General features: G+C 33.8%; 1 protein-coding gene across 1 annotated transcript in view; it reads left to right on the top strand.

Annotated features, from left to right (window-relative positions):
• The window catches only part of LOC115880582 (ras-related protein Rap-1), a 501,592-nt gene extending 479,661 nt beyond the window's left edge, over positions 1-21,931 (top strand). Inside the window, exons 5-6 of the mRNA XM_030897843.1 lie at positions 16,751-16,873; positions 21,286-21,931. Of these exons, the coding sequence (XP_030753703.1) occupies positions 16,751-16,873; positions 21,286-21,471 (309 nt within the window). The 3' untranslated portion in view covers positions 21,472-21,931. The remainder of the gene's footprint in view (positions 1-16,750; positions 16,874-21,285) is intronic.
• Positions 21,932-27,119: the final 5,188 nt, after the last annotated feature.

The following is a 27,119-nucleotide window of genomic DNA, read 5'->3' as shown; positions in this document are numbered from 1 at the left end:
TAAGAGTACTGTAATAATAAATAAATAAATGTTGAAACAACAATTATCAAAATATAAAAAAAACATCACATTGTGGCTCTTGTTAAAAATATGTTTCAAGCAGATATCACAATAATGATGTATTTGAAGGAATTTTTGAGTATACTTAGGGGGGCCCCCTAACAAAGTTTACCCGGGGGGCCCCGCGAGAATTTGCTACACTACTGTTTACTACATTTTTCGTCTCTTATAAAAAACGCCACATCGCATGTTTTTGAGAAAAAAAATGAAGTATTTATTTTTCCAAAGCACACCTACAAGAATATACAGGGAGTTGGAATATTCCGTGGACATAGAACAACTACGTATTTTTTGTATCAAAATAAGTTAATTACACAAAATTTGCCTTTATAGAAAAGTGCTTTGTTTGTATGTTAGAGAGCATCAATCAAAAATAAACTCCAACGTTAATTAACTTAAATTTTATTATTTTTTTAAACTTTTTATGAAGCTTATTATCAAATATAATTCGTGACACTAACATAAAATTCCATATTTTTGCCAACTAGATTATTAGAGCATAATAGATTTCATACGCCGCCATAGCTTGATGTGACAAAATACTATTTTTGGGAGTCAGCTTCCGAAATATTTTTTTCCTCAAAACGTATGCGCGTTTTAACAAGAGACAAAAAAATGTAGTAAATAATAGAGGGACCATTTTACGGAAAAAAAATCGGTAGTCGGTTGAGTTGGAAAATATTGTTACGTTTTTCGTCGGTTCCGTGTGGATAGAAAGTCACAATTTATTTAAACACAATTTATTTAACACTAATTAACAAAAACAATAACGATAAAAGTCTTAAAGAATTATTTACAAAAGATTTACAACTATTTATCTAGAAATAATTTATTTTGAACTTAGCGCGTCAACTGTACTCGTCTTATTTATATCTGCCCTCTCTAGGCCACAGCCGCCGGCTTTTATACCCACAGCTGAAGATTTCTAGAATAGTCCATAGATCGTTAGGTGCATAGAGAAGCTTTCGAATGTTCTCGTATGTACTACTCCATTCCAGTGGAACTCGATTTTTCTCGAACGTCCGAATGAATCATTACGGTGTCTATTCTTTAATGCGATGTTAAGGTCATCTGAGGGCGGGACATATAGTTAGGTTAGGTCGAGTCCACACGGGTCCGCAACAATATTTATACTAAAATTTATGTAGGGGTGGGGGTAGTTTTCACCCTTTCCGTACCTTTTCTTGATTTTCGTGAAAGTTAAGTGTTAAGCACAAAACATAGACACCTAAAATCTCATTCAAAAGTTGTTGGTTTAAAGTTGGCCGCTATTTTATTATTTTTCCAATTTTTTGCCCACCCTGCTTTGATATGCACTGAACGCCACTGTTACTTAGCTATAAGTAACGTAAAAATTGTTTTAAAATTAATTTATCTTGGTTAAAGCATTAAGTTAATTCTGGCGCACTTAACTTAAAATCCACCACTGGTTGCGGTGCAGTTTAAAACTTTTAGTTAAAAGGGATAGAGTGAGAGGGAAAACGTTTTGAGACTGATAATTTCGAGAACATTTAAAATTGCCAGTTTAAGCTGGAAAACGTTCGACGGGGAGTAGAGTTTGGAAAATGCAGTTTACCAAGTTTTTCGAACTTTTAGATCGCTTCGCAGATTATTATTTTCTTTTATGAAGTCCCGAGTTTAATCCCAGACACGATGATTTATTGTTTTTAATTTAGAGTAAGTTATTTTCTTTTTGGATATTTGTGTCGGCATGATTCAATTAATTACGCTAGAAAGTTACCTTTGATTAATTGCTTAGAATTTTGATTCGTTGATACGCTATATGATCGAAAAAAAACGGCATCCAGTTGGCTGGTAAATGACGATCGATGACATTTCCCATATAAATTTATATATAAAATGACAGTGATCTTTATTTCATAGCCATCGCTGACGCCCTTTTTTTCGATCATACGGTATTTTCTGTGTATAAAGATGGTTCAATATTTTTTTTTCGTCAATATTAAGAAGAAATCAGAGGATAATCAGAAGAAATCGAGGTCGAACTAAATACACCCGAAATAATGACGAACGACAACAGATTGAGGCAGCCGATATAATTACATCCCTTCGAAAGCTAAAGAATAGGAAGAGCCCAGGGCAAGATGATTACTTAAATATGGCGGCCAATGCCTCATACAGCAGCTAACATCCCTGATTCAAAGAATCCTTTACCAACACAGGATACCCGATGAATGGCGAACCAGCACCACTATATTGATGTTTAAAAGAGGAGATAAGAAACTGCCCTCAAACTATAGAGGCATAAATCTTCTAAGCACCACACTAAAACGTACAACAAAACTTATATCCACCAAAATTAACGACTTAACATGCTTTGCAGATGAACAGCAAGGTTTCAGATCGGGCAGATCATGCGCAGACGCGGTTTTTGGTCATAGGACAGATAACAGAAAAATCAGTCGAATATAAAAAGCCAGCGTATATGTGTTTTATTGACTTAGAAAAAGCGTTCGACCGTGTGCAGCTAAGAGACGTTGTACACCTTCTTTGCAATAGGCAAATCCTACACAACCTCGTTAAAACCATACAAAACATATATGAAGCGAACCAAATTCAAGCTAAAATTAACGGGGTCCTGACCGACCAATAAATGAACTGAGTCCTCTTCTTTTCAACATCATTATGTACGAAATAATAGGAAATGTACGTTTACTGAAGGGATACAGTATGGGCGACCAGGAAATTACTATTCTGTGCTATGCCGACGATGCCGTATTGGTAGCTGAAAATGAGGACTATTATTTATTACATCGATTTAACTGCACTGCCAAATCACTTAATATGATAATATCGACCCAAAAACCTAAATGCATAACGACATCAAAAGTACCACTAAAATGCAAACTGGACGTCGAGGACAATGTTATCCAGCAAGAAATGAAGTTTAAGTATCTAGGCATAGAAATCTCAGTGAGAGAATGGACAACGAAGGCAACCAGAATAGCAAGATGACTGAATGACACAATATGGCAAAATAAAAACATTGAGGTTGAAACTAAAGCAAGAATTTACAAGGCAACGGTACGACCAATAATGACATACACTGCAGAAACTCGACCTGATACAGCGAAAACTAAACAACTACTAGAGACAACCGAAATGAGAGAATTGCGCAAAATAGCTGTAAAGACGCTTCTGGGCAGGGAGAGAAATGAAAGCATAAGAAGAGCATGCAAGGTTGAAATGTAAATGAATGGGTACATAGCAGAAAGAAAGAATAGAACGAGCATATCAGCAGAATGGACAACAGAAGGATAGTGAAAGTTGCACGCGACAAATCACCGCTAGGTCGCAGAAGCTTAATACTTGGAAAACAATGGAGCGACAACTTGTCAGTCTGACTTGTAGAGACGACAAAATCAAACAAGCGATTCGCCTAGTATGAAGAAGGAAGGAAGAAGAATATTAAGTAGCCATCCTGTACCGGAAACATTGCGACCAGCAAGGCCTATATTGTTTATCTTACCCTTTCCTATGTCACCCACTCTCCTATACTTATACCCTGCACTAAATCATGTAGGTTCTTGATAGAATGGGGGCATAGTTCCTCCAGTTCCAGCTTTGCTTTCCCAAAGAGAAAGTGTGCGAAGTGAAGTTTTATATGCTCCATTCTCCAAAAATTGTGTGAGTGTCTTAGATATTTGGAGTATTCCCATTCCTCGTTACGGATAGAGCTTTCCAGGTTTTGCTGTAAATTTTTTTCACTTGGGAATCAGAACGGTTCAGGTCCAGTTAGTGGAGTGTTCAATCCTTTTCTAGCTAGATTGTGAGCAGAAGGACTTTATTTTCTTTGCCTAATTTGTTCATCCTCTCTAGGCATTCCTTGACCAACTTCGAATTGATGGTTACAGAGTTGATCGCTCTTAAGGCTGCTTGACTCTAGGATAAGATCTATATTCTATTGTGTGTCACCCATAAGTCATAGAACTAGTAGAGCACAGATACAAAGAATATTTGATATGTATTATATCTTCAAGCACTCGTGCTACTTGAAAATGCTCTGATATATTACTAGACGTCTTGTTGACTTTGCTAAATACACTACAACGTATCTTGCAATATAATAACAAATCTGATATTGAAGAGAAACTATTAAGGTAGCCGTTACGATATAGGCGACATTTCTATATATATTATAACTTATTTAAATAAACAATGTTTTCTAAGTAGTGAAACCTAAAATATATTCAACCAGTAGATTAGATTATAAATCTTGAAAACTTACAAAATTAAATGGAAACTTGTCGTTACTCGTCCATATAAAATGAAACTGGAAACGCAACATATGTACACGGACGTTCGTTAGTTCTACATAATTTCTAAAAGTTTTGTGTCGCAACTCTCAAGTTTTACACCTGGAATATTCTCTCGGGTCTGATCTACAGCAGGCAGAGGCAGTAAAGAAGAAAACTACTAAAGTTAGCCCGAAGTTACGATAGGTTAGCTAGAGATTTTAAGTATTTATGGAAGTTTGTGGAAAAGATTCTTATTTTACAGCTTAGTTAAAGAAATAGTTCTTATAGTTTATTATTTGTTGCAGCAGCAAAGGAAATAATTCTGCAATGTAGTAAAAAAGTTTTATTATCAAATCATGTTCAAAACTACGTATAAGATTATGTCTTATTAGTCCAATCAGTGGAGGCCATTATAGGCCTCTGCCATACAAAAGGTGGTGTAGTAGTAATTTTTTAATGTGTGTTGTTAATGTTTAGGTCTTGATGAAAAATCCAAGTTTTCGACCTTGGGGTGCGACCGCTCGAGCCGCCATCTTGAATTAAAGATACAAAAAACTGTATTTTTCAAAATATATCCGCAGCGGTTAATCTTACGATTAAAATGTTTGAATAAAAGTTGTATTTCGATATTTTTTCTATCAATATCAAGTATAACGGGACATCGTAAAAAGGTCGGAACAATTTGGGTGGAGTAATAATTTGGGCGGAGGCAAAAAGGGCGAAGAATATTTTGCAGATAACGAAATTTCCGCCAAAATTTTTCCTAAAATCTTTTTGTTGACGCCCAAGTGACGTAGGCCCAAGAATACGAGCCCAGTCGCATATGAATTGGACCAAGGAAATATATTAACACAATATCGCATTTCTGAACTAATTTTTATTAAATAACTTTCACAAAAACAACTAAGATAATTTGCTGCTATATGGTATTAACAACTAATCAACAATATTTGTTGCTTATTTCAATTACAACAAAAATAATAAAAAAACAAAAATTAATTCATAAAGTCTATCGCATATTAATTGGACCATCTTATGCAACATGATAAAAATATGCTTACGCGGTGAAATCGAATATATTTTACCAAGCGGGCCATGGAGAAACAAAAATGTTGTAATAAAATGTTTGCCAAGTAATGACAATGGGCGCGTTCAGGGACGGTCAGCGGCTGAGTGGCTGAGTAACCGATTTCCCTAAACGGTCTATTCTGACGAACAGCAAGAGTCAGCCGCTGTGCAAAATTCTCAGCGGTAAATATTTAGGCTGAGACAAGTCAGCCTTAATCTATTTCCTTATCTGTGGTCAACTAATGTAAAATAACTTTAATTTTCTCAGTTTATTGTTTACTTTTTATGGTTTGTTGAAGTTTGTAGTCAATCGTAGTTAATCTCCTATTTTTTAAAGATTCAAAAAATAGGAGATATTTGTTGCCAAAAAAGTTACAAAGCAGTGGGTTAATCTAAAACGTTCGAAAAAGACTTGTAGATAGAGATCGGAGGAGATAAAGAAATAAAGAAAATTCTCAACTTGATTTCCATCTCATGTAGAATTTTCTAAATACATTGAAATTAAGAAAAAATACTACTTTCCGAAAAGATCTAAATCAGCATAAATAACTTTTATTGTAATTATAATACCGTCTGATCGAAAAAAAATTGCGCCTAGTTGGCTTATAAATAACGATCGATAATATTCCCTATATAAGTTTACTTATATAGTAACAGCAGTCTTCACCTCCACATCACGTCGTTTTTTTATTATATGGTATTTACACCTTCAGTAATTTTATTTGTACCATACCATCGAAAAAAAAATGCGTAAAAGGTGACTTGGTGGAACTGCCAGTTCCTGTTATTTTAAGTTGTTTTGTTTAGGTGTATAGGTAAAATCATTTTTATAAACTGTTATTTTTTAGAAATGTAATGTTTAATACTATATTGTCAAATAATATATTTTCAAATATTAAATGATCAGCCAGTAATAATAATTCTTTTTTTCAAAATAATTTTTATTCTAAAGACTAAAGATCGATTATAGACCGATTTGATGAAGACGATTTAGTAATATTTATAGTATATAGTAGACAGAGAGCGCATGAGATAGCTACTGTTTCTTGTTCTTTCTGCTGCAGTGGTCAGTCATGCGAAAATGTCCCGGAGGTTCACATCGACCTTGAGGACGAAGATGGCCAAGACTTAACAATGGAAGGGCAATATATTCCCATAATACCTTATTTTTCAGTTTTTTTTATGTTGTGCGTTATATTTCAATGAGACATACGAAGGTTATAACATATTTTTTTCGCTCCGTGGCACCGTGGCACTACCTCACAAGCCGCTGCTGTTTATACCTATGTAAAAAAATAGCGAGAATTTCGGAAAAATTACAAAATTGGGGAGTTGTTCTATTTTTTTGGAAAATATGTTCAACTTTTCGTCACTGTACCTTCTATCCAAGATGGCGGCTCGAGTGGTCCCACCCTAAGGTTGGATTTTTTGTCAAGACCCAAACCTTAACAACATATAAAACAATTACTACTACACCACCTTTTGTATGGCAAAACACCCCACTGACTGGACTATATATGTATTTTTTAATTTGAATAAGTACACTCAGATGCAAAAAAAAACTGAACGGAGAAATTTTCGATCAAATTTTTAAAGTGTTAATTTTTTTTTATTTTGAGCCCAATTTTCATAATTTTTTTTACAAACTGTATATAATTAAGTCAACTTTAATTCGTAAACTCAGATTTTATAAACATTAGTATTTGGCATATTATACAGGGTTAATCGAGAGGTTGTTTTTTACCTTAACTTTAAAACACTCTGTGCAATAATTTCGTGTGTAAATTTTCCTAAAATATAATTTTTTACCAACCCCTCAATAGGGAAATTTATTACTCGTTCAATTTTATTTATAGATCTTTGAACAAATCTTCTTCTTATATTTTCGAATGCATTTTGTACTCGTTATTTAGTGGAGTGCCCAGAGACTTTTACCTCGAAATTCAATTACTGTGCAGGGCCTATTTTACCATAAGGCCCATAAGGCCCGGGCCTTGGGCCCGGTGGTCTGGGGAGCCCGTTGAATGTTGTAAAATATTCATAATTTCAAATGTAAATTTACATAGTAGAGAAAAAAAACAGTTACCTCTGATAAGGAAAATAGAATTAAATAAAATAAGATTTAGATTGATATAAATAATGCATTTTTTAAAATTATTAAAAAAATAAAAATAAATGTTTTATTTTTTTAATCCAAACTAACAAGAGAATTTTTGAATTTTATTGGACAATAGGGCCCGAATTTTTGCTTGGGCCTTAGGGCCCGACCAGATGAAAAATAGGCCCTGATACTGTGAATGTATTAATGTGAAACCTTCTGTATTGTGTTTTATAGATAAAATACTAAAATGTTTTATTCGTTGCTTTTAATTTTTTATTTTAGTAAATTCTTAATTATTTCCTTCTTAATTTTTTTATTTTTTTAATTATTTTTCTAAGTAAATTTATTGAAGTAAATAAATCTAATGCATAAGCTATACCTTTCTGCTTATATTCTAATCATTTAAATTTTGATTGAAATCGAATTATACAGAGTGGCGCGACATATACGACGCGGTTTTTGCAAGGAGAACAACAGTTTGTATTGAAGTGAAATTTTGTGAGCTTATGTAAGTTGTTAAGTCAATTTAAAGCATTTTCTAAAATTATGTAGAGTTCTACAGGGTGTCCCCAAAAACAGTTACACATCAAAGTTATGTTTTTTGTAATGAAACACCCTATATATTAATTGATTTTTGGATTCTCGTAACAAAAAATAAAGGTTTGTTTGATTAGAAAAGTATATGACTAAAATGTATAGTTTTTGAAATACATTCACCGGCACGAAAAATGGGCAGCTTAAAACTTTGATGTATCTTAAAAGTTAATATATTTTGTTTTAATGGGCCGATTTTGATGATTTTGTAAGCAGTGTGTAGCCAAATTATTTGACTTTTTAGTATGTTTTTCTAAATTAAAAATAAAACTTTCCATCTGTTAATTATACGAGGGAAAACAAAATGTTGAAATTTTGGTGAAAGTTTGAAACATTGATTAAAAATCAAATTTTATCATCTAGATACATCCTTTCTCGATGGTTTGTTTTTTTGGTTCATTACATTAACTTTATTTTTGTTGGAAATATTCGCTTTTGAAGAAGACACTAACATTTTTTCGTAATTTTTACATTAAGACCATGCATGCCTTTGCTTTTGGGCCTAGCCAACACATCTAGTAAGTTCTGGTCCCGAAGCATAAGATTTGCTTTATTTAATCTTCTTCTTATAGTCCGTTAGTTAATATGTACGTTTCTTAAGTGCAATTCATGATCAATTTGAAAAGCTGTCAAACGGCGTGCGGCGGTTCCTTAGCGATAAACCTACAATAAGTCGATCGTCTCGATTAGAAGTTCTCATACGAAGGTTCCTGGACCCTGGACGTCTAGATTGGCGTCATCATCGTTGTGGTCATAATTCAAAAACCAGTTAGTATTAAGGTATTTTTGGAACCGGAATTTGATAGCAAATTTACTGAACTAAACAAATACAGATATATATCTGACTTACTCTGTATATCTATAAAAATATTTTTGAAATGTGAACTCATTTAAGAAATCATTAAACACATATTTTGTAAAAGGTTTGGAGTAAAAATCTCAAATAGGAATCCTGATACAGAGTTTTGCGGAATACGGAGCCATCTTGTCTGTATGCATTTGTATACGTGTGTTTATTTAAATACTAAAGTGAAAGCAACGAATTTAAATGTGTAAACTTTGTAATATATATCTTATTAACAATACAATGTAAAAAGTTTTATAAAAATTCGTTCGCAGTAAATGAATTCCAAAGTTTGTATTCCATAAGGGCTTAGAGCACTGCACTAATTTTAAATGATGAAAAATATTGATTTCACTTTTACAAATGACGTCAAGTAATGTTGCTCTCGGTATTCATTATAACTAGTACTAACTATAACTAATATTATAATTACTATTGTTTGAATCTAAAAAGAGCACCTGTAACCTACAGCAATCCTAACCAAAAAAAAAACCAACGCCAGTTCGCGACAATATTCGCAATAATCAAACAACCATGCTCTACGAAAAATGGAGTAAATTTTTTAACTTTTGTTCAAAGAGGTTCGGTTTGTGCGTGCTTTTTTGACACCTTATGTGTAGGTATCTTCGCATTTAAATAAAATACGCAAGGCCTGGACTGCGCAGTTTTGTCTTGTCGAAAAACTGAACGTGTGTGGCTACCTTTCTTAATATCAATCTCATTCCAACAAAAATCGTATCTCGTTTGTCGAAAATAAGGTTTATTTCTATTTTCTACCTTTTATTTTCCTCGTTTCCAAAATTTCCAGAACCGGACGTGCCTAATCGCGGATTTTTGCGGCACTGGCAGGAATCGAACAGCAACGTCGGCAGCAAAGGGTTGACGCCTAATTGCCCAATTACATCGATCGTCGGAGTAGATTGGTAATCGGAAACGGCGTTATCCAGGTGGCCAACCGCTGTAGCCATTACGGGGTAAAGTAGACTTTAAAGTCGAATCGCGTCTTTTCACCGATTAATTATTTATTTTTGGTCTCGTTTTTCCTTCATTTTCTACTTGCTGAGCCGGCCTAACTTCGTACTTCCTAATAGTAAAGTGAAGTGTAGTGAGAGTTTTTTTGTCAATCTTGTGCTACGGATTGACCGAATGGTCTGGAGTGATTGAAACCAATCGATTTGACATTTTGTCCGTTCTCTACAGGGTGAGTTTTCTGCGATGTTCTCTATGGGTATCTCGGAAACTACTGGAGAAAGAGAGTCTGTTAAATGGGGAAAGGGTTAACATATATCTTGGAAAAGCGTAAGTAACGTTCACCGGTCAACGTATCCTCGAAAATGTATTATATGGCCAAGAAATGTTGAACCAATCAACCTACACGCTTTTCTTTATTTGAAAAATTCATATTTACAATTTTTGTTTATTTTCATTTACAAAGTTTGGATGTGACAGTTTGACATCTCTGAGAGCAACGACGATTGAACTTGTTTCCATGGCTAACTAAGTGAAATTGTTTAAAAATTATAAGAATTGGTTATAACCAAAGATATTTAAACTCGGGAGATACAATGATCCATTCATAAAACGCTCTAAAACTTCATCACACATTGGTTTGCGAAAATCAACGAGTGCGAAAGAGAATGGACAAAGAAGGAAATAGGGTATCGGCGCTACGGCAACAATGTAGTTGTTTACAAAGATTAGACGGTTGAGGTCGTTAATTTCCAGTGGCGTGCAGATTGACCGACAGTATTTTAAGAAAATTAAAAAAAATATAACATCAATATTTGAGTGTGTTAATATGATTAGTTGCAAAACCCGCCCCAAACACGTTGTTTCGAGATAATAAGCAAAAACTATTTTAGCAAATGTTTCAAGCGTAATTTACAATAAAACGTGTCCATTTAGGGGAATCATTGTTTTGTATCTCGTTTTTCGAGAAATAAAAATGAATATTTAATTTTTCAACAGAAAAAACACAAAAATAATTCGGATAAGGCGGATTCATTCAGGCTCGATTTCCGTTTTACTACGTCGTAAATTCCTACGAGTGACGTTGACAAACTGCTGTTTTTTTTTAAAGAAAGACCACTTTGATATTTTATTCCATTAAAAAATTAAAAATAATAAAGTAATTAAGTATTAAATAAAAAAGTTGACGTTAGCAAATTAATGTACTTGATATAAATATAGAAATATAACGAAATTATTTATTTCTTCATAATTGATTGTAGTGTTAGACAAATATTAATTGTCTATATAAGTAAATCTGGCAAACGTTTTTGGGGTAAGAGAGACGGGAAAATAAAGATAAAATAATGTCGGATAATGGAAAAACGCAAACAATTCTATCTCTTGAGTTTAAATATCTTTGGTTATAACTCAGTATGTTTTCGAAATTCTTTTTATGAAGTCTATGGTTTCTATTTAAAACAATATATGTTTGTGTCACAATAGAATAGAATAGAATAAAATAAAATTCAGAACAGATGTGCACAACTTAAACCTTAGATTTAAGGGACTTATTACTCCACCACCTCACAAAACAGCATTGTTCACTAGATGTTTCTCATTTAATATTTCCAAGCTTTACAACTGTTTACCAGCAGATGGTTACAACTGTTTACCAACAACTGTTACCAGCAGCAATGATGAACCTTCAGAGTGCTGCATTTAAAAATAAACTTAAAAAACATTTTCTGGATAGTTCTCTTCCCTCTTAGTTTTTTTACATAGGTAGTGGATTAAATTTATAACAAAGAAAATCCAGAAAATATCCAGTGGTTCTCAAAATTGCGAAAATTTTTTTTTTTAATTTTCAAAGTAAAATGTCTCCGTTATTTTGGACTTATTTAAAAACGGTAAAGAGAAAATATGTTTCTTTTATCTACCAGCCCTGAAAAGATTTGCACTTATTTAAGACTCATCCTGTATATCTCAATATCTCTCTACATTTGTATATGCCATTTTCCCACTATTTTTCATTGAATTTCTATTCTATAGCGTCTGGTATGCTACTGGAATATGACATAGTCCTAATTGGCAATAGTCCTGAAGAACTACAACCACAAATTAACGAAATAAATACAGCTAACAATAAAGTTATTAAAAATAAAAAATAAAGTAGTCTCAAAATGAATTTAACAAAAAATAAAGTAATGTACAACGAACTAGTAGATAGAAAAGACATTCTAATAAATAACACCAGAATTTATGGAAGAAACTTAATCATACTTAAATCTAGAATACCACTTTATCTAAAGAAGAAAACATTCGACCAATGTGTACTACCAGTCATAACCTATGCATGCGAAACGTAGACACTTAAAGCGGACATTATAAGGAAAGTGCAGGTCGCACAACGCTCAATGCAACGAAATATGCAGAGAATAACCAAGAGAGATCGTAAAAGGATAGAGTGGATACGACAAAAGTCCCAGGTAATAACTGTCATCCACAGAATCAAATCCCTCAAGTGGTAATGGGCAGAACACCTGGTAAGAAGGACGGACAACAGATGGATCAAGATTACTGCATGGTAACCAAGAGGAAATAAGGGAAGAAGGAAGAAGACCAAACCTAAGAAGGGACCATGCTAGGAAATTAGCAGGGATAACTTGGGCCCGCATAGGCAACAACAGACAACAACAAAGTTATAAGCTATAAGCATGCGTAACCTGAGTTCTCAATCGCGAAAGATGGCCGAGTTCCAAACCTAACTTTTTTAAAAGTTAATTTTTGTATATTCTTGGGTGATTTTTTTTCTCGATATTTTATTAAGTAGTTAATTTTTCCGATATTATCATAATTCATCATCATCATCATCACACAGTCAGTTGCATTTACTGCTAAATCTTAATTTCTACAATTCGCTCTACAATCACAATCACTTGAGTACAAAAACGAAACCTGCAGTGTACCGAGCAATTATAATCCCCACTATTGGAAGCGAAACCTAGGTGCCGTACCGCCGACACATGAACGCATTAAACAAGTTGCAACAGAGACCCCTTAGACAACTCTTAAGAATCCGGTGGTTCCACCATGTCTCAAACGTATCGGTCCTTGAAAAAACTAACTGCGAAAGTATTGGAGTCATGGTTACAAAATCTCGCTTAAGATGGGCTGGTCACGTATGCAGAATGCAAGAAAACCGCATACCAAAATCTCTGCTTTACGGTGAGCTTGTAAGCCGTAAAAGGAGGCCGGGTGGACAACTGAAAAGGTACAAGGACATTTTCCACCAAAAATTAAAGGGGATTAACATGAAGAATGAGAGGGAAGAAGCAGCTCACAATAGAACTCAATGGAGAAGAATTGTAAACCCAGTTAACAGCGACAACCAAAAAGTAAAGAGGCAACAAAGAAATGAGACTTTAGAATGTCCAAAGTGCGGTAGGCAGATAACATCACGTATCGGGCTTTTCATTCACAGAAAAGCTCATGAAAGAATACGCCTTGCGTGACCATCTTCTGATGCGTGTCGAATACTCGTCAGCGAGTAATGGCAGTATAGTATGTATACAATTCGCAGTATCTCGCAACATTCAATTTGACTCAATCCTCTTAAAATTGTTGGAACAGCGTGCAGCGCGTGGATGGACGACCTCTACTGCGATAAGCTTCTTGCCTGGGCGTCAATTCAATTATTCTTCCTAGTCCACCGGTTATCTGTACCCAGAAAATATTTCGAAAAATTGTCAAAAAATTACATATTTTTTGAAAATCCTCCTATATTTATATAGTGGGGTATGTTAGCTTAAAATCGTGCCAAAATATTTCACATCTGGCAACCAATGCACCCTTTTGGATTTAGATAGTACATGGATAGAGAAGTCTAAAAAGCTCGGGACACAAATTTTTCTGGCCCTCTAGCGGTCTTGATGATCTAATCAAAATGGCCGCCAAAATTTTTAGACACGCTTCTATATTTCCCGCTATAAGTCAGTTTAACTTTTTTATAAAAGAGGAGGAAACGCGCTTTTTAATGGTATATTTCACAAAATTATTTACGTTTATAATAACAAAAATATTTGTTACTTAAAAAAAAGTGTTTTTTAATTTTATTTTTTCGTCAGATTTTTCTAAATAACTTGAAATTCACTATATGTATCTAAAAATGTGTTCTATACTTTTTTCTTCGCAAAAAAATTACCTTTATAACTGTATATATTTCTTCTATTTTATCCTAAACAGTTGCTAAAAATCTGACAAAACAATGTAGCGTTGCACAGCTATTCGTTAGGGCAACAATGTAATTTATAGATTTCGTAAAGTAATACAGCGGTTTTGTACCTGCTAAAAAGCATAAAAATTAATAACTAATTTTAGATGAATAAGTAAATAAAGTATAGTTTTTTTCGGAAGACGAAACTTTGATTTCCGTTTTAATAAAATCGCACACATGAAGCACACTCGAGGTATAACTGTAAAGTAGCTTTCAAACATACAGTTATATATAGTTACAGAAGTCATATCCAGAGTAGAGGATTTGCATTACCCGTTCACTTATGATTACCGATCACTATCCGAGCACTGTCCTTCACATACACGAAGTTTTGCACAGCGTATTCCCATTTTAACACATTTACAAGATGTACATCGCTTGCGGCAAGTACAGGAGGTAAGTTCTACACAGTGTTTTGAAACTTCTGGAATTGTTATCCCCGCAGGTCGGTATGATCCTTCCGAAGTTAGTATCCATCCCCACTCGGTTGGTGAAGGTATCGTGTATTGTGCAACGAGACTTTTGCTCCAAATTCTAGCTTGGAATGTATTTTTTTAATATTTATTTTTTCTGGCTCGTTTGATATGTTGTATCCATATATGTATATGTTCCAGCTTCACCTTTAATAACTTTATTATTGTGTTCATGAAGCTGATCGTCAGATATTGCAGAAAAAGTTGTAGCAGTTTTGCTGCTCGTAAAGTTACCACGAAGAAATTGAGCATGTACATCTGGATTTGAATTTGCATGTAATTCTGCAGTAGCTATTACTATGATATCTATTATATGACGTATCATGGATGGCGTTGCAATTTCATCATTAAGAAGTGGAAGCAACGACGCATTACACCTAATTTTTTTAATACCAGGATCATTGTGTGCATGAAAAGCAGCAAACGATATTGTAGGCACATGCTCGTATGTACATACTTGTTGTATGTATGCTCGTAGGCACATACTTGTATGTCTTCAATATACACTCTCTGCAGGACAGAGTTAAGCAAATGACTTAAAACTTTCCTAGGGGTGAATGCAGGATCGTGGTCGGTGTACAGTGGATTGACAGTTGGCAAAGGTTGGCACTTGTTACTTTACCAGTTGCAGGAAGTAGTAGTAGTAGTGTAATATTCAGGTAGACCATTGAGAATTAGTTTGTTCCACTGCTGGATACGAATGCTGTCATCGTCAATCTCTATAGTTCACTGTGAGGATGCTGAATAATAGTAACACTTGAACCATGGAAAGAAGTAACGGCAGTAGAAGAAGACTGGTTATGATCAATGTTATCTATTGCTGATGTTACAAACACAGTGGGACATGACTTAGGAGGGTAAACACCATCTTCCGTATATTTTTACTAATAGGTACATTAAAAATTCCAGCAATTACATTTGATAGTTAAATAGTCATTAGGTCGTTGTATTACTTTTCAGGATCTATATAAATTGTGTTTTTACCATAACGACTAGATGTGTAACGCTACAATATTTTGGCAAATTGTCAAAAACCGTTTGTGACAAAATAGAAGTCATATATACCGCTAGAAAGATAATTTTCTGACGAACAAAAAAGCATATGATACGTTTTTAGCTAAATGTAACTGATTTCAAGTTAACAAACAAAAAATTTCAAATATTTTTGGTTCTGTGAACCTATACTGTAAAACCAAATACACCGTTGGGAAGCATGTTTTCTCCTAATTCATAATCACTAAAAACATATGTTAATATCGGAAAGGAAAATTGAGTTATAACGGGAAATCTAGAAGCGTGTCTCAAAATTTTGGCGGCCATTTTGATTACGTCATCAAGACCGCTAGAGGGCCAGAAAAATTTGTGTCCCAGGCTTTTTAGACTCGTCTACTAAACTTTTTTCAGCCAGCTCACCCCACTAATAAAAATTAGCACGTTGATGTAAACTCACTATCAAAAAAAACATCGATTTCTTTGGAGAAAAGTGTATTGATACTAGTGCATAAATGTTTAAATAAACATACAAAACAAACCCACATTTTCTCTTTTTCAATTTTATTCACCATTTAAAAACCGTATTTTAAAATAGTTTTATGCATATTAATCAAAATTGAGCTTTTACTGTAAACAAAAATCTTTTGTTTACAATCGATAAATACGAATAAACTGAAATTATTGTGAAAAAGCACGATTTAACACGAATATGGGAATATTTATTTATCGACATATTTACAAAAATGGTAACGCTTGTTTTCTTCAAAAATTCGAAATTTGTCCAAAAAAACAAATTTAGAAACCACTGTTAATTCTTCGAAATATCGAGGATTTTTGCTATTTGCCCAAAAATTGATGTTTACATAGCTAATAGTTAAAAAATCAATGCATTTTATGTTTTTTTAGGCCAATTAGATATAAAAAAACATAAAAACACTTCCATACTTCAAAATCACATACTTAATTAATGGAAGGTAGTTGTTAAAATAAGTTCATTATAAAATAAACCAATAAAAGGAAAAAGGGGAATTATAAAAATTATAATAATGTTAAAGATAATTTAAATATTATATGGTCGAGAAATGAAGAAGTAAAAAGCTCACAGTACTGTTTGTTAAATTAATTTTTTTTCAGGTTGATACTGCTACTACAGAATCAGTCGTAACCGTAGATTGGGAAAATGGTTTTGTGGAAGCTTCCGCTAAAGAAAATATCAACGTAAGCAAAGTATTTAAAGAACTTCTCGCACAAGCCAAGGTAAGACATAGATATCTAGATTAGCTTAAAAAATAAAAAGTGCCCAAATTTATCATTTCCGTCAAATAACTATCTAGTCAAAATATTTATTTTGAATCAATAATGACATGAATTGACTATTTCCATTCCAAATATCTTAAAAACGGTTGCTTGTAGCGTTTTTACCAAGAGAATTTTTTTACCAATATTTTTTGAAACATATATATTCGTGCCACCCCCTATAACTTTTTTATTTTTTCAGATAGAAAAACGATATTTGGTATGTTAATATATGACATAAATTAGGATTGATTGACGTATTCAGTTGTTTTTGCCATTTCCTGTTTCACCGGAAATCACTTTATCCCTAGAAAATGACACTCTGAATAGAATGCCATACCATATGCCAACTTTTGACATTTTCGCATATGGTTTATTTGAAATTGTAACATGCGGTTCATAACGATATCTTCACTTGAAATGCCAAGTGTGAAATACCAATAAATATATTAATGAGTTACTCTTATTCCATGGAGCAGTTGCTTGGTATACAAAACTAGAGCAACGTAAAGCAAGGCAAAACCTGTGCAAAGTACAGAGACTGGCATCACAGGTGCCATGAGAACATGTCCAACAGCAGCAATGGAGGTCATTCTAGAGCTAACACCACTGCACATTGTCGTCGATAGTTATGCCAATGCGACAATGATTAGAATGGTTACTGACGCAAACAGTACTGGGAGAATTTTCAAGTCATGGGCTTGGAACACCCTCAAAAAGAAAATTCCACTTCTCCAACTCCCAGTGGATGACATAATAAGAATTTACAACTTTGAGAAACACCTCACTGTAGTATTGAGTAATAAAAAGGATTGGAAGAAAGAAACGCTTACTCAGCATATAAAAGACCATACCATCACGTGGTATACTGATGCTTCCAAAACCAAAGCAGGGACAGGGATAGGAGTATTTGGGCCGAAAACTGAATACTCCGAACCAATGGGCACCTACCCCAGTATCCTTCAGGCAGAAATTTGCGCTATCGAAAGATGCGTACAATTTATCTTAGATAGGAACTATCGAAAACAGGAAATTGCCATCCTATCCGATAGTCCAGCAGCACTTAACGCGATCAACTCAGTAACCATCAATTCGAAGTTGGTCAAAGAATGCCTAGAGAAGCTCAACAAATTAGGCACAGAAAATAAAGTCCTTCTACTCTGGGTGCCTGCTCACCAAGGGATAGAAGGCAATGAAAAAGCAAATGATCTAGCTAGAAAAGGAGCGAACACTCCACTAACTGGACCAGAACTGTTCTGTTTTCCAAACGGGAACCAACTGAAAGCGGAACTGAAGAATCTGGAAGACTCCATCCGTAACTTGGAATGGGTGTCCTCCAACGGTCTAAGACACTCGAAAAAGTTCCTTAGAACTTATGACAGAGAAATATCAAAGGTTTTCCTTGATTTAAGTAAAAACAATCTTCGGATTGTCACGGGGTTTCTAACAGGACACTGTCTCCTCAAAGAACACCTCAGTAGGCTGAAACTGAGAAACAACGGCGAATGCAGATTTTGTGGGGAAAATGGGGAAGCACCGGAACACCTTATCACTGAGTGCGCCGAGACGACGACCATTCGTGCCATGAACCTTGGTACGTCTGATGTCGAGGATGGAGAGCTGGCCTCTGTGGACCCGTCTCAGATACTGGCTTTTCTTAAAGCCCTGAGACTGTATGATGAGTTATAACTCGTTATAACTCAAGAAAGGGGAACACACAATAGATCTATAAGGTCGCGGTGATTAACTCCCCTCCTAAACATTCTACATTCTACATTCTACTCTTATTCCATTTGAAAAAATCGAGATATGATTAAAAATACGATGTGGGACCCTCTTTTAACCGGCCAGGACAAGACACGAAAAACACTAGACAATCAAATATATTTTTCCAATGCTCCTTGATTAAAAATTAGTGTTTTTAACACAGCCATGGCACTCTAGATTGAAATTTAAAATACAATTTTTTAAGAGAAAGTGTCAAATGATGACTATCGTCATTCTATTAATTTCTTTGTCATTCTATTGTCATTCTATTCATCGGAATATCATTTTCTATCAAATAATTTAAAAAAAAATACAGACTGGTCAAAAAATTAAAAGTTGTAGTTATTTCCGCTAAAACAGGAAGTTACTGAAAATCCAGAGAGATAATTAAAAGAGTATATGAGAAAGTTGATGCAGTGGCGCATCCAGAGATTGAGTCTGGGAGGGGTAGTGGCAATATTTAAATAAAGTCATAGATTTAAAATAAAATTTTCGCTCAAAGGTATTGTGACTATAACATAAAAAAAATTAACTTAAATTGTCCTGGATTTCTATTTTGATTGACATTATTAATTTATTTTCTGCCAATTTTATTTTATAACAGATTTTCTTATTTATAAATTTCTTCCTGGCAGGGGTAATTACCCCCATTACACCTCCCGTATATGCGCTCCTGATAAGTTGACATATGATATGTCACTCTGTCACTGATTAAACTAGAAAAATACAGGGGGTGTCATTTAAAAATCAACAGTTGTAATCATTTACGGTGACACAGGAGGTGACCGAAAACAATTATTGAATATATTCACTCAATTCTAATTTATGTTATAATATACTAACATACCAAATCTCTCGTTTTTTATCTGAAAAAATAAAAAAGTTATAGGGGTGAGCCTCTTTTGAGATGCACCATGTATTGCCAGAAAACAACTTTGCGCAACATTTCTTTAATTTACATATATTAGGAACAAGTTTATTGATGTCGAATTAATCCTTTATCAGACTTAATGATAAAATAGCAGTGCGTAGTATTTAGATTTTTGATGATGCAGGTTCAGTGAATCAACATTCTTAAAATAAGTTCATTATTTCAAAAGAAAACTTAATTTTCTTCAGAAACACTGATCTCCATAATATATCGTTGTACAATTTAAAACTAATACGTACGTAGCGGTTTCATAAAATTGCACAATGATTTATAACTTTTTAATGTTTCTGGGTAATAAAGAACAAAAGTTATATTACTTTTGTGGATATCTGGGAATCAATATCTATATTGCTTTTCCCGCTAAACCAAAAAACAAAACTTATGTTTTCAATAAATCGTAATAGACTTCTTTTATAGGAACATAAAAACGATGTTTTCAGTTATTTATATTTTCTTATAAGATACCGAACATAAAGAATGAAGAAAGTAAAATTAAATTAATTTTATTCTCAATTTTGTAATTATTTTTTATCGAATGATTTGGTTACACCTCTCTATTTGAAGAATTTTTGTTCTTTTTCATCATAATTGTATGTTGATAAGCTTTGGTCTGCATGAAATAAAATATTTTTTTGAACTGACTTGATTGTCTTTAATTTTGAAACATTAATTTTGAAAACATGTTTATTTTTTGTCAATAGTGACAGGTATTGATAATTTACATTCCATGTATCTTGAGAACGGTTAGTCATAACGAAGATGCCTTTTTTACGTAAAAAATTGCAGAAATGTATATTTTTTGACTAAGTAGTTTTATACAGGTACAGACGAAACTTTATTTATACAGGGTGGCGCCTCTCATACGACGCGGAGGCTCCAAGGAGAACGGAAGTTTATATCGAAATTAAATTTTGGCAGCATATGTACAGTACGTCTGTCCGTTCTTTAGCTACGGTGTATCTGTGAGAGGGGAAACGATATTCTCTCGATGTTTTTCGTAAAAAATTAGACGACGCGTCCCATCAATAAAAATTCAACAAATTTGCAAGTAGCCAATAAAATGAGTTGGCGGAGCGATTTGCGGTGAAGTACTCGTCAAGTCGACGTATAAAATATATATAATATATTGCCGTATATTTAAATGTTTTTTGTCCGCATTCCTTTCATAGACACAGATCCAGCAGACGTACTGTAGGTTAACGAAAGCACTTTATAAAAATATATAGAGTTATACAGGGTATCCCCAAAAAAAGTTACACATCAAAGTTGTATTTTTTGTAATGGTACATCGAAATCAAATTTCTCATGTTAAAAACACCCAGACATCAATTTTCATCTAAGTATTGATATTTGTTCAGAAATTATTTAGAAAGAATCGAAATAAAAATGAAATTTCTACACCCTGTATCTCCGAAACGAAGCATTTCATGACGTAAATGTATACGAATTATTTACGTATTTTTATCGGTAGAATATGCTGCCGACGTTTTCCGAATACAATTCGGACCACTCTGTATATTACAGGGTGGTCCGAAGGTATTATTTTGTTGAAAACTATTTTGATTCAATGGAATTGTTACTAATAATCGTATTAAAATACACTTCTTTGCATAAACGATTTGTTGCCATTATTCTTAGAATATTCTTGTGACATTAATAAACATGTACCTTGCAGGTAAAGTACAATTTGTCTCCGGCCCTGCGCAGGCGCAGGCGTCAGTCGTTGCCGACAGGGCCCGTGGGGCCCAGCACACCTTCCCACGCCGCCACCGCGCCTATGATCCCGTCAGCCGTCCAGCTGCAGCACCTGCAGCAGATCAGAGACAAGCAGGGCAAGCGAAACTCCTGCGTCATCTCCTAAGAGGATGGGACACCGCGAAATGCTGACGGGGGTCGCGGAAATCCCCCGAGATGTTGGCGAATCGTAGAAGTGCGACTCGAGTGTTCTACGACGCTTACGTCGTAGTTTGAGTGAGATTTCTACGATTCTGTGTGAAGTGTCGTAGCGGTCTTAATGCGGGTATTTATCGAAAATAGACGGGCAGTTGCTGCAATGTAGTTTTTTTTAGTGATGGGATAACTCAAGCGAAAATTCGCTCGAGTACTCGATTATTGAAATAACCGACATCGCTCGATTATGAATGAGCGATGCAAGTGACGAGTTACAAGCGACGAACGCAAGCGATCCTAGAATGATATAAATTGAAATTCGATTTTAATGTGATATACTCTATAAAAAGCCGAGCAAATTTTCTACATACATTCCAGGTAGCAAATTTATACGATGTTATCCGTTGCGTATCTGAGGGACAAAATTTTACGACCTACATCGACAATGCTTTGAAATAAACTAAATCAAGCGATCAAGCGAATCGCTTGCTACTTGCTATTCATCACCGAAAGAATATGTGCCCTGCGCACGCAACTAACTGCTTGGCGCTTGGCGTTAACGAGTACTTACAACAAGCAACGGTCAAAAAACCGTATTTTTAAATACGAGCGCTATTTCGCTCGAGCGATTGCTCGATTATTGCAATCGCTTGAAACTCGAGTACTCGATTATTCAAATTAATCGGTTTTTTCCCATCACTAGTTTTTTTTGTATTCGTTACTAATATGAGGTTCTATATATAATTTCGCTGTTCTGAATGAAGCATAAGTTTAAAGCTTCCTTCAGAACCTCGAAATTGGTGAAATAAATTAGTGGTTTCAATTAGCGTAGAAGTGTGTTCCTCTAATTTCAATGTAAGCCAAAATTAGTGATAGCAATTTTCAATTAATAAAATAAATTAACTATACTTTTACTTTTTCCACTAATTATACTTCAAAATTAGCGAGTAGTGTCATTTTGGCCTTTGATTATCATCCGTCAAGAGAAACTGTGGTTATAAAAAAGAGGATGGTTTTATGAGGAGTAAAAATGATACTTTTTGTGGCGAAGCTGTACGTTTGACCACAGATTATACAGATTATAAACTTTGTTTTTTCTTTATTGTTTTCGTGGTTCCAATTTTCGGAATCGGGCACTAGTTAGGTTACCAGTTTGCGCACATAGCACGCCCACTTGGCCTGTAAAATCGTGCACAGCGCCTGACCGGCACAGTTATTAGAGAGATATCGGAAAACCGAATAGCGTCATGCAGTATTTACGCGTACCTTATCATGGTTACGATATACGAGTCAATTTTTAACGCAACGCCCGCTAATAACGTTACCGCCTGACGTAATTTGCGGATCAATTACACCAAGCGCTATTTCTAAATAACGTTTAAAAATTGCTTAAATGGGCATGTGGTGGTATTTGACAACGGGAACGGCCGGCGAGATCTTTTATTTTAGGTTATGTTTGAATTGCTTTGAATTATTACTTTAGTTTTATTAGGTAATTCGATATTTAAGTAGCTGGGATTAGTTTCAATTAAATAAATATGGCCCAAAATATGGATTCCACCTCTTCCAATATTAAGGAACCTATAAAGAGGCTTAGGTTTACAGCAAATGACGACTTAAGCTTGATTTTCATGCATCCGTTGTCCGACGATATGTTGATACGATATTAATTTTATTGGTAGAATTTAAAAACTTTGATTGGTTAGAAAATAACGCAGTTTTTAAATTTATTGCATTTTCATGTCTCCGTTTATCGGATATACGTTGATGTTATTTTATATTTTCGTTTCCATAACGATTTTACTATTTTATTAAATTATCTTTTTATTAAGGTTAATTAAATTTGTCAAAAAAGTGCCAAAACGTCCGTTATCGTATGAACGGGTCCGTTGACGGGCTGAAGTAAAATATTTACGGATGAAAAGTGGCGCGAAAACGCTATGACCAATCAGAGCACCGTCGGACCATCGTATCAACGTATAACGGATGCATGAAAATCAAGCTTTAGCCCTTCTAAGAGAATTTGTTGCTTGTTGCCCTAAACCCACTGGCAGACGTTGAACAATAAAGCACTGGAAATAAGCACTTTAGCCCTTTAGTTTTAAAATACCTAGTAAACAAAACAATTTCAAAGTTTTAAATTCAAAGTTAGGTTAAGTTTAAATAGCGGACGCGACGCGAACAGAATTCTTTCCGATCCGATAACTATAAATGAAGAGAGTTAATACCACCTCACGTAAATGAAATAACACCTGGCCTTATTGACGTCCATGCACGCTATTCGGTTTAGCGATATCTCTATTACGCTGTTTATTGTTATTTTACGCGAGTTTATTTTTGCGCACAGGAAATTTTACTCGTTTGCACATCGTCATAAAAAACAATTTTCGTACCACGAATTAGGGATAAGATTTTTATCTGTATACATATAGTATACCTAATCTGTGGTTTGACATTACAGGCGAGGCAAAAAAGTCATTTTTACTCCGAATAGAACATGCTATTTTTTCAAACGTCACAAATAATATTTTAAACAATTTTAAACGTTCCAAATAATATAAAAATACAAATCAGTTTAATAATATATTTTCTTACTTTTTATGTTTAGACGCAAAAGGTTCTTTACTTGGAAAAAGACTGCTTTTGAAAAAATAAGCTAATAAAAACTACGCTTTTTCTAGGAATACAACCGAATACCGCAAGCTGTTGCTAGAATATTCTAATAATTTTAATTGTAATTTTTAGACATTTTGAAGGATAAAAAATAGTAAACTCATAAGCTTCATTTGGAACTTAGTGGAATAAATTAGTGGTTTCAAATTATACTTTATACTTAAAAGTTTACGATCATTCACAATACCTAAAAAACAATTAAAGTTTATAGGATATCCTAGCAACAGCTTGCGGTTAGCTCAATCAAAACAAACTGTTCATTTTAAGCGCAATTGAAAGGGTGGCTGCAATAACCAGGCAGCTCCATTTTTTCGAAAATGAGATTTTTAATAAATTACCTTTTAAAAAAAATTGGCCGATCGTTTCCTGCAACAATCAGTTCTCTCAATACAACAGTGCATAAATGGCGACGTTAGTTGAAGCTGCCTTGCTCTGGGTTTGCAGCAAGAACCGAGCAGCTCTTTTTCAATTTCCCACAAATTTATTAAAATGGAGCTGCTTGGTTATTGCAGCCACCCCTTCAATTACTCTGGCCGGGTTAAATCAAAGACTAAAATGACGTTGCTCGCATGTTTTGAAGTCTAATTAGTGGAAAAAGTCAAAAATGTGTGAACTTTTTCTACTAATTGAAGATTACTACCACTGGTTTTGCCATTCTGAATGTCTGCATTAAATTTAGAGGTATAAACGCTAAATGAAACCACCAATTTATTCCACTAATTTCGAGGGTCTGAATTAAAATAATTTAAGTTATATTATGTTCATTAAACGTAGACTAAAATAAAATTTAGATAATATACAGGGTGCTTCAAAACAAATGAGAAAAACTTCAGGGGTGATTCCTTGTTCAAAATAAAGGGTAGTTTGCTTCATAAACGTTGGGTCAAAAAGTCAACCATTAGGGAGATATTGCGGTACAAAGATGGCGGAAAAATAATGTTTTTATTTTTATCTTGAAAACGAAAAGAGATAGACTAATAAAATTTTATGGAAGCATTACTGTTATGAAAACACACTTTCTGGTAATTTTTCACTTTTTAAAATGAGTGGAAGGGGTTGAAATAAACTACACCTATCATTCTTGTTAACGAAATTTAAAGAAAAATCTTATCAAACACATGCAAAAAAATTAATTTGGATAGTTTAGTTTGTTTAGAAACTTTTTTATCTCTTGTATTTTTTTGATAAAACTCACCGATTTGAAATTAAAAAATGAAATGTAAAGCATTACATGTCAGGACAAAAAACATTTGCTGATAAAGAATCTAGTGGGCTGCTGTAATTTTTTTAGGAAAAAATCTAGTCGGCCGCTGTTACTTTTTAGGATGTTCCTAATATTATTTTATTTGACATTACTCTACTGCAATACGTTATTATCTAGATGATTATTATTATCGTTGTTATCACTAGATTCTTAATCTAAAAATGTTTTTTGTCCTGACATGTAATGCTTTACATTTTATTTTTTAATTTCCAATCGGTGAGTTTTATCAAAAAAACACAAGAGGTAAAAAAGTTTCTAAATAAACTAAACTATCCAAATTACAGCATTTGCATGTGTTTGATAAGATTTTTCTTTAAATTTCTTTAACAAGAATGATAGGGGTAGTTTATTTCAACCCCTTCCACTCATTTTAAAAAAGTAAAAAAATTACCTGAAAGTGTGTTTTCATAAGAGTAATGCTTCCATAAAATTTCATTAGTCTATCTGTTTTCGTTTTCAAGATAAAAAATAAAAACATTATTTTTCCGCCATCTTTGTACCGCGATATCTCCCTAATGGTTGACATTTGACCCAACGTTTATAAAGCAAACTACCCTTTATTTTGAACAGGGAATCACCCCCTAAAGTTTTTCGCATTTGTTTTGAAACACCCTGTATATAAAAATACTAAGTATTATAAAAACGTATCGTAAGCATGAAAATATAAATTTTTTTGTATAAAATTTCACAATAATATTTCATTTTATTAAATAAACGCCCCTCTATTTTCGAAAATAATTTAAGTATAAAAATTAATATCAGTCTTAGCCTATTTATAATACTTGACGCCCATGCCCAGTATGCTAAGCTCAAAAAAACTTTTCAGATTTGTTTATTTTTTATAATTAATTATTTATAGTTTTGATATGTTATTTTAACTATATTTTTCAAAATTTTGCTAACTATTCTAACAGCTTTAACTTGGCTTGTTTTATGCTATACTAAAAATGATTTCTTTAATCATAACGTCTTATATTTGAGCATGTCGAGATACTTATAGTCTGTCCAACGACCAAATCCTTGACAGTTATAGATGTGCTTGTCATTTCAATTTCAAAGTAGTTTATTTTATTTTACAACGAAATAAGTTGGTACAATTAGTACACATAGCAAGAAATTAATTATATCTAAAATTTTAGTGACAAGTGGTTATAATTACTTCATAACTGATTAAATTCGAGAGATTTTTTATTTTAAATTAGCGATTGTTTTTGAAAATCTGATCTTGAAACACCAAGAGCGAAGTATCTACTGGGCGTGCGCGTCTCAGCGTCACATTCTTCCACGTGTCGTACGTAATATTTAAATGTCATACTTTTAATGCCAGTCTTGTGCGTGTGGGAGAACGTATGCGTGACAATTTTGACGTTTTAGATCAATTTAGAGATAGGTTAGGAATTATATGAAGTTAGGTTAATGGAATAGTTGAAAACCTAATATGAAACGAATCGAAATGATACAGATAACGAAGGTGTTTAAATATCACTTCAAACCTCAAAGATGGTTGTATATTTTTAAAGGTTGATTCTCACTATACCTTCCGTATCAGCTACCTTCCGTTTCTCTTAAAATATTATATCATGTAAATGAATCGGACAATGCACACTATCCGTTCCATTTCCCTTGCATTCCATATCCGTTCCTTCCATACAGTTTTTTGGCGAACGGACTGAAGCGTATCA

The sequence above is a fragment of the Sitophilus oryzae genome, unplaced genomic scaffold, assembly GCF_002938485.1.
Source record: "Sitophilus oryzae breed Bouriz unplaced genomic scaffold, Soryzae_2.0 scaffold_1639_pilon_pilon, whole genome shotgun sequence".
NCBI classification, from domain to species: Eukaryota; Metazoa; Arthropoda; class Insecta; order Coleoptera; family Curculionidae; genus Sitophilus; species Sitophilus oryzae.
The sequence above is the reverse complement of the archived record's forward strand: the minus strand, read 5'-3'. Positions and strand labels throughout refer to the sequence as shown.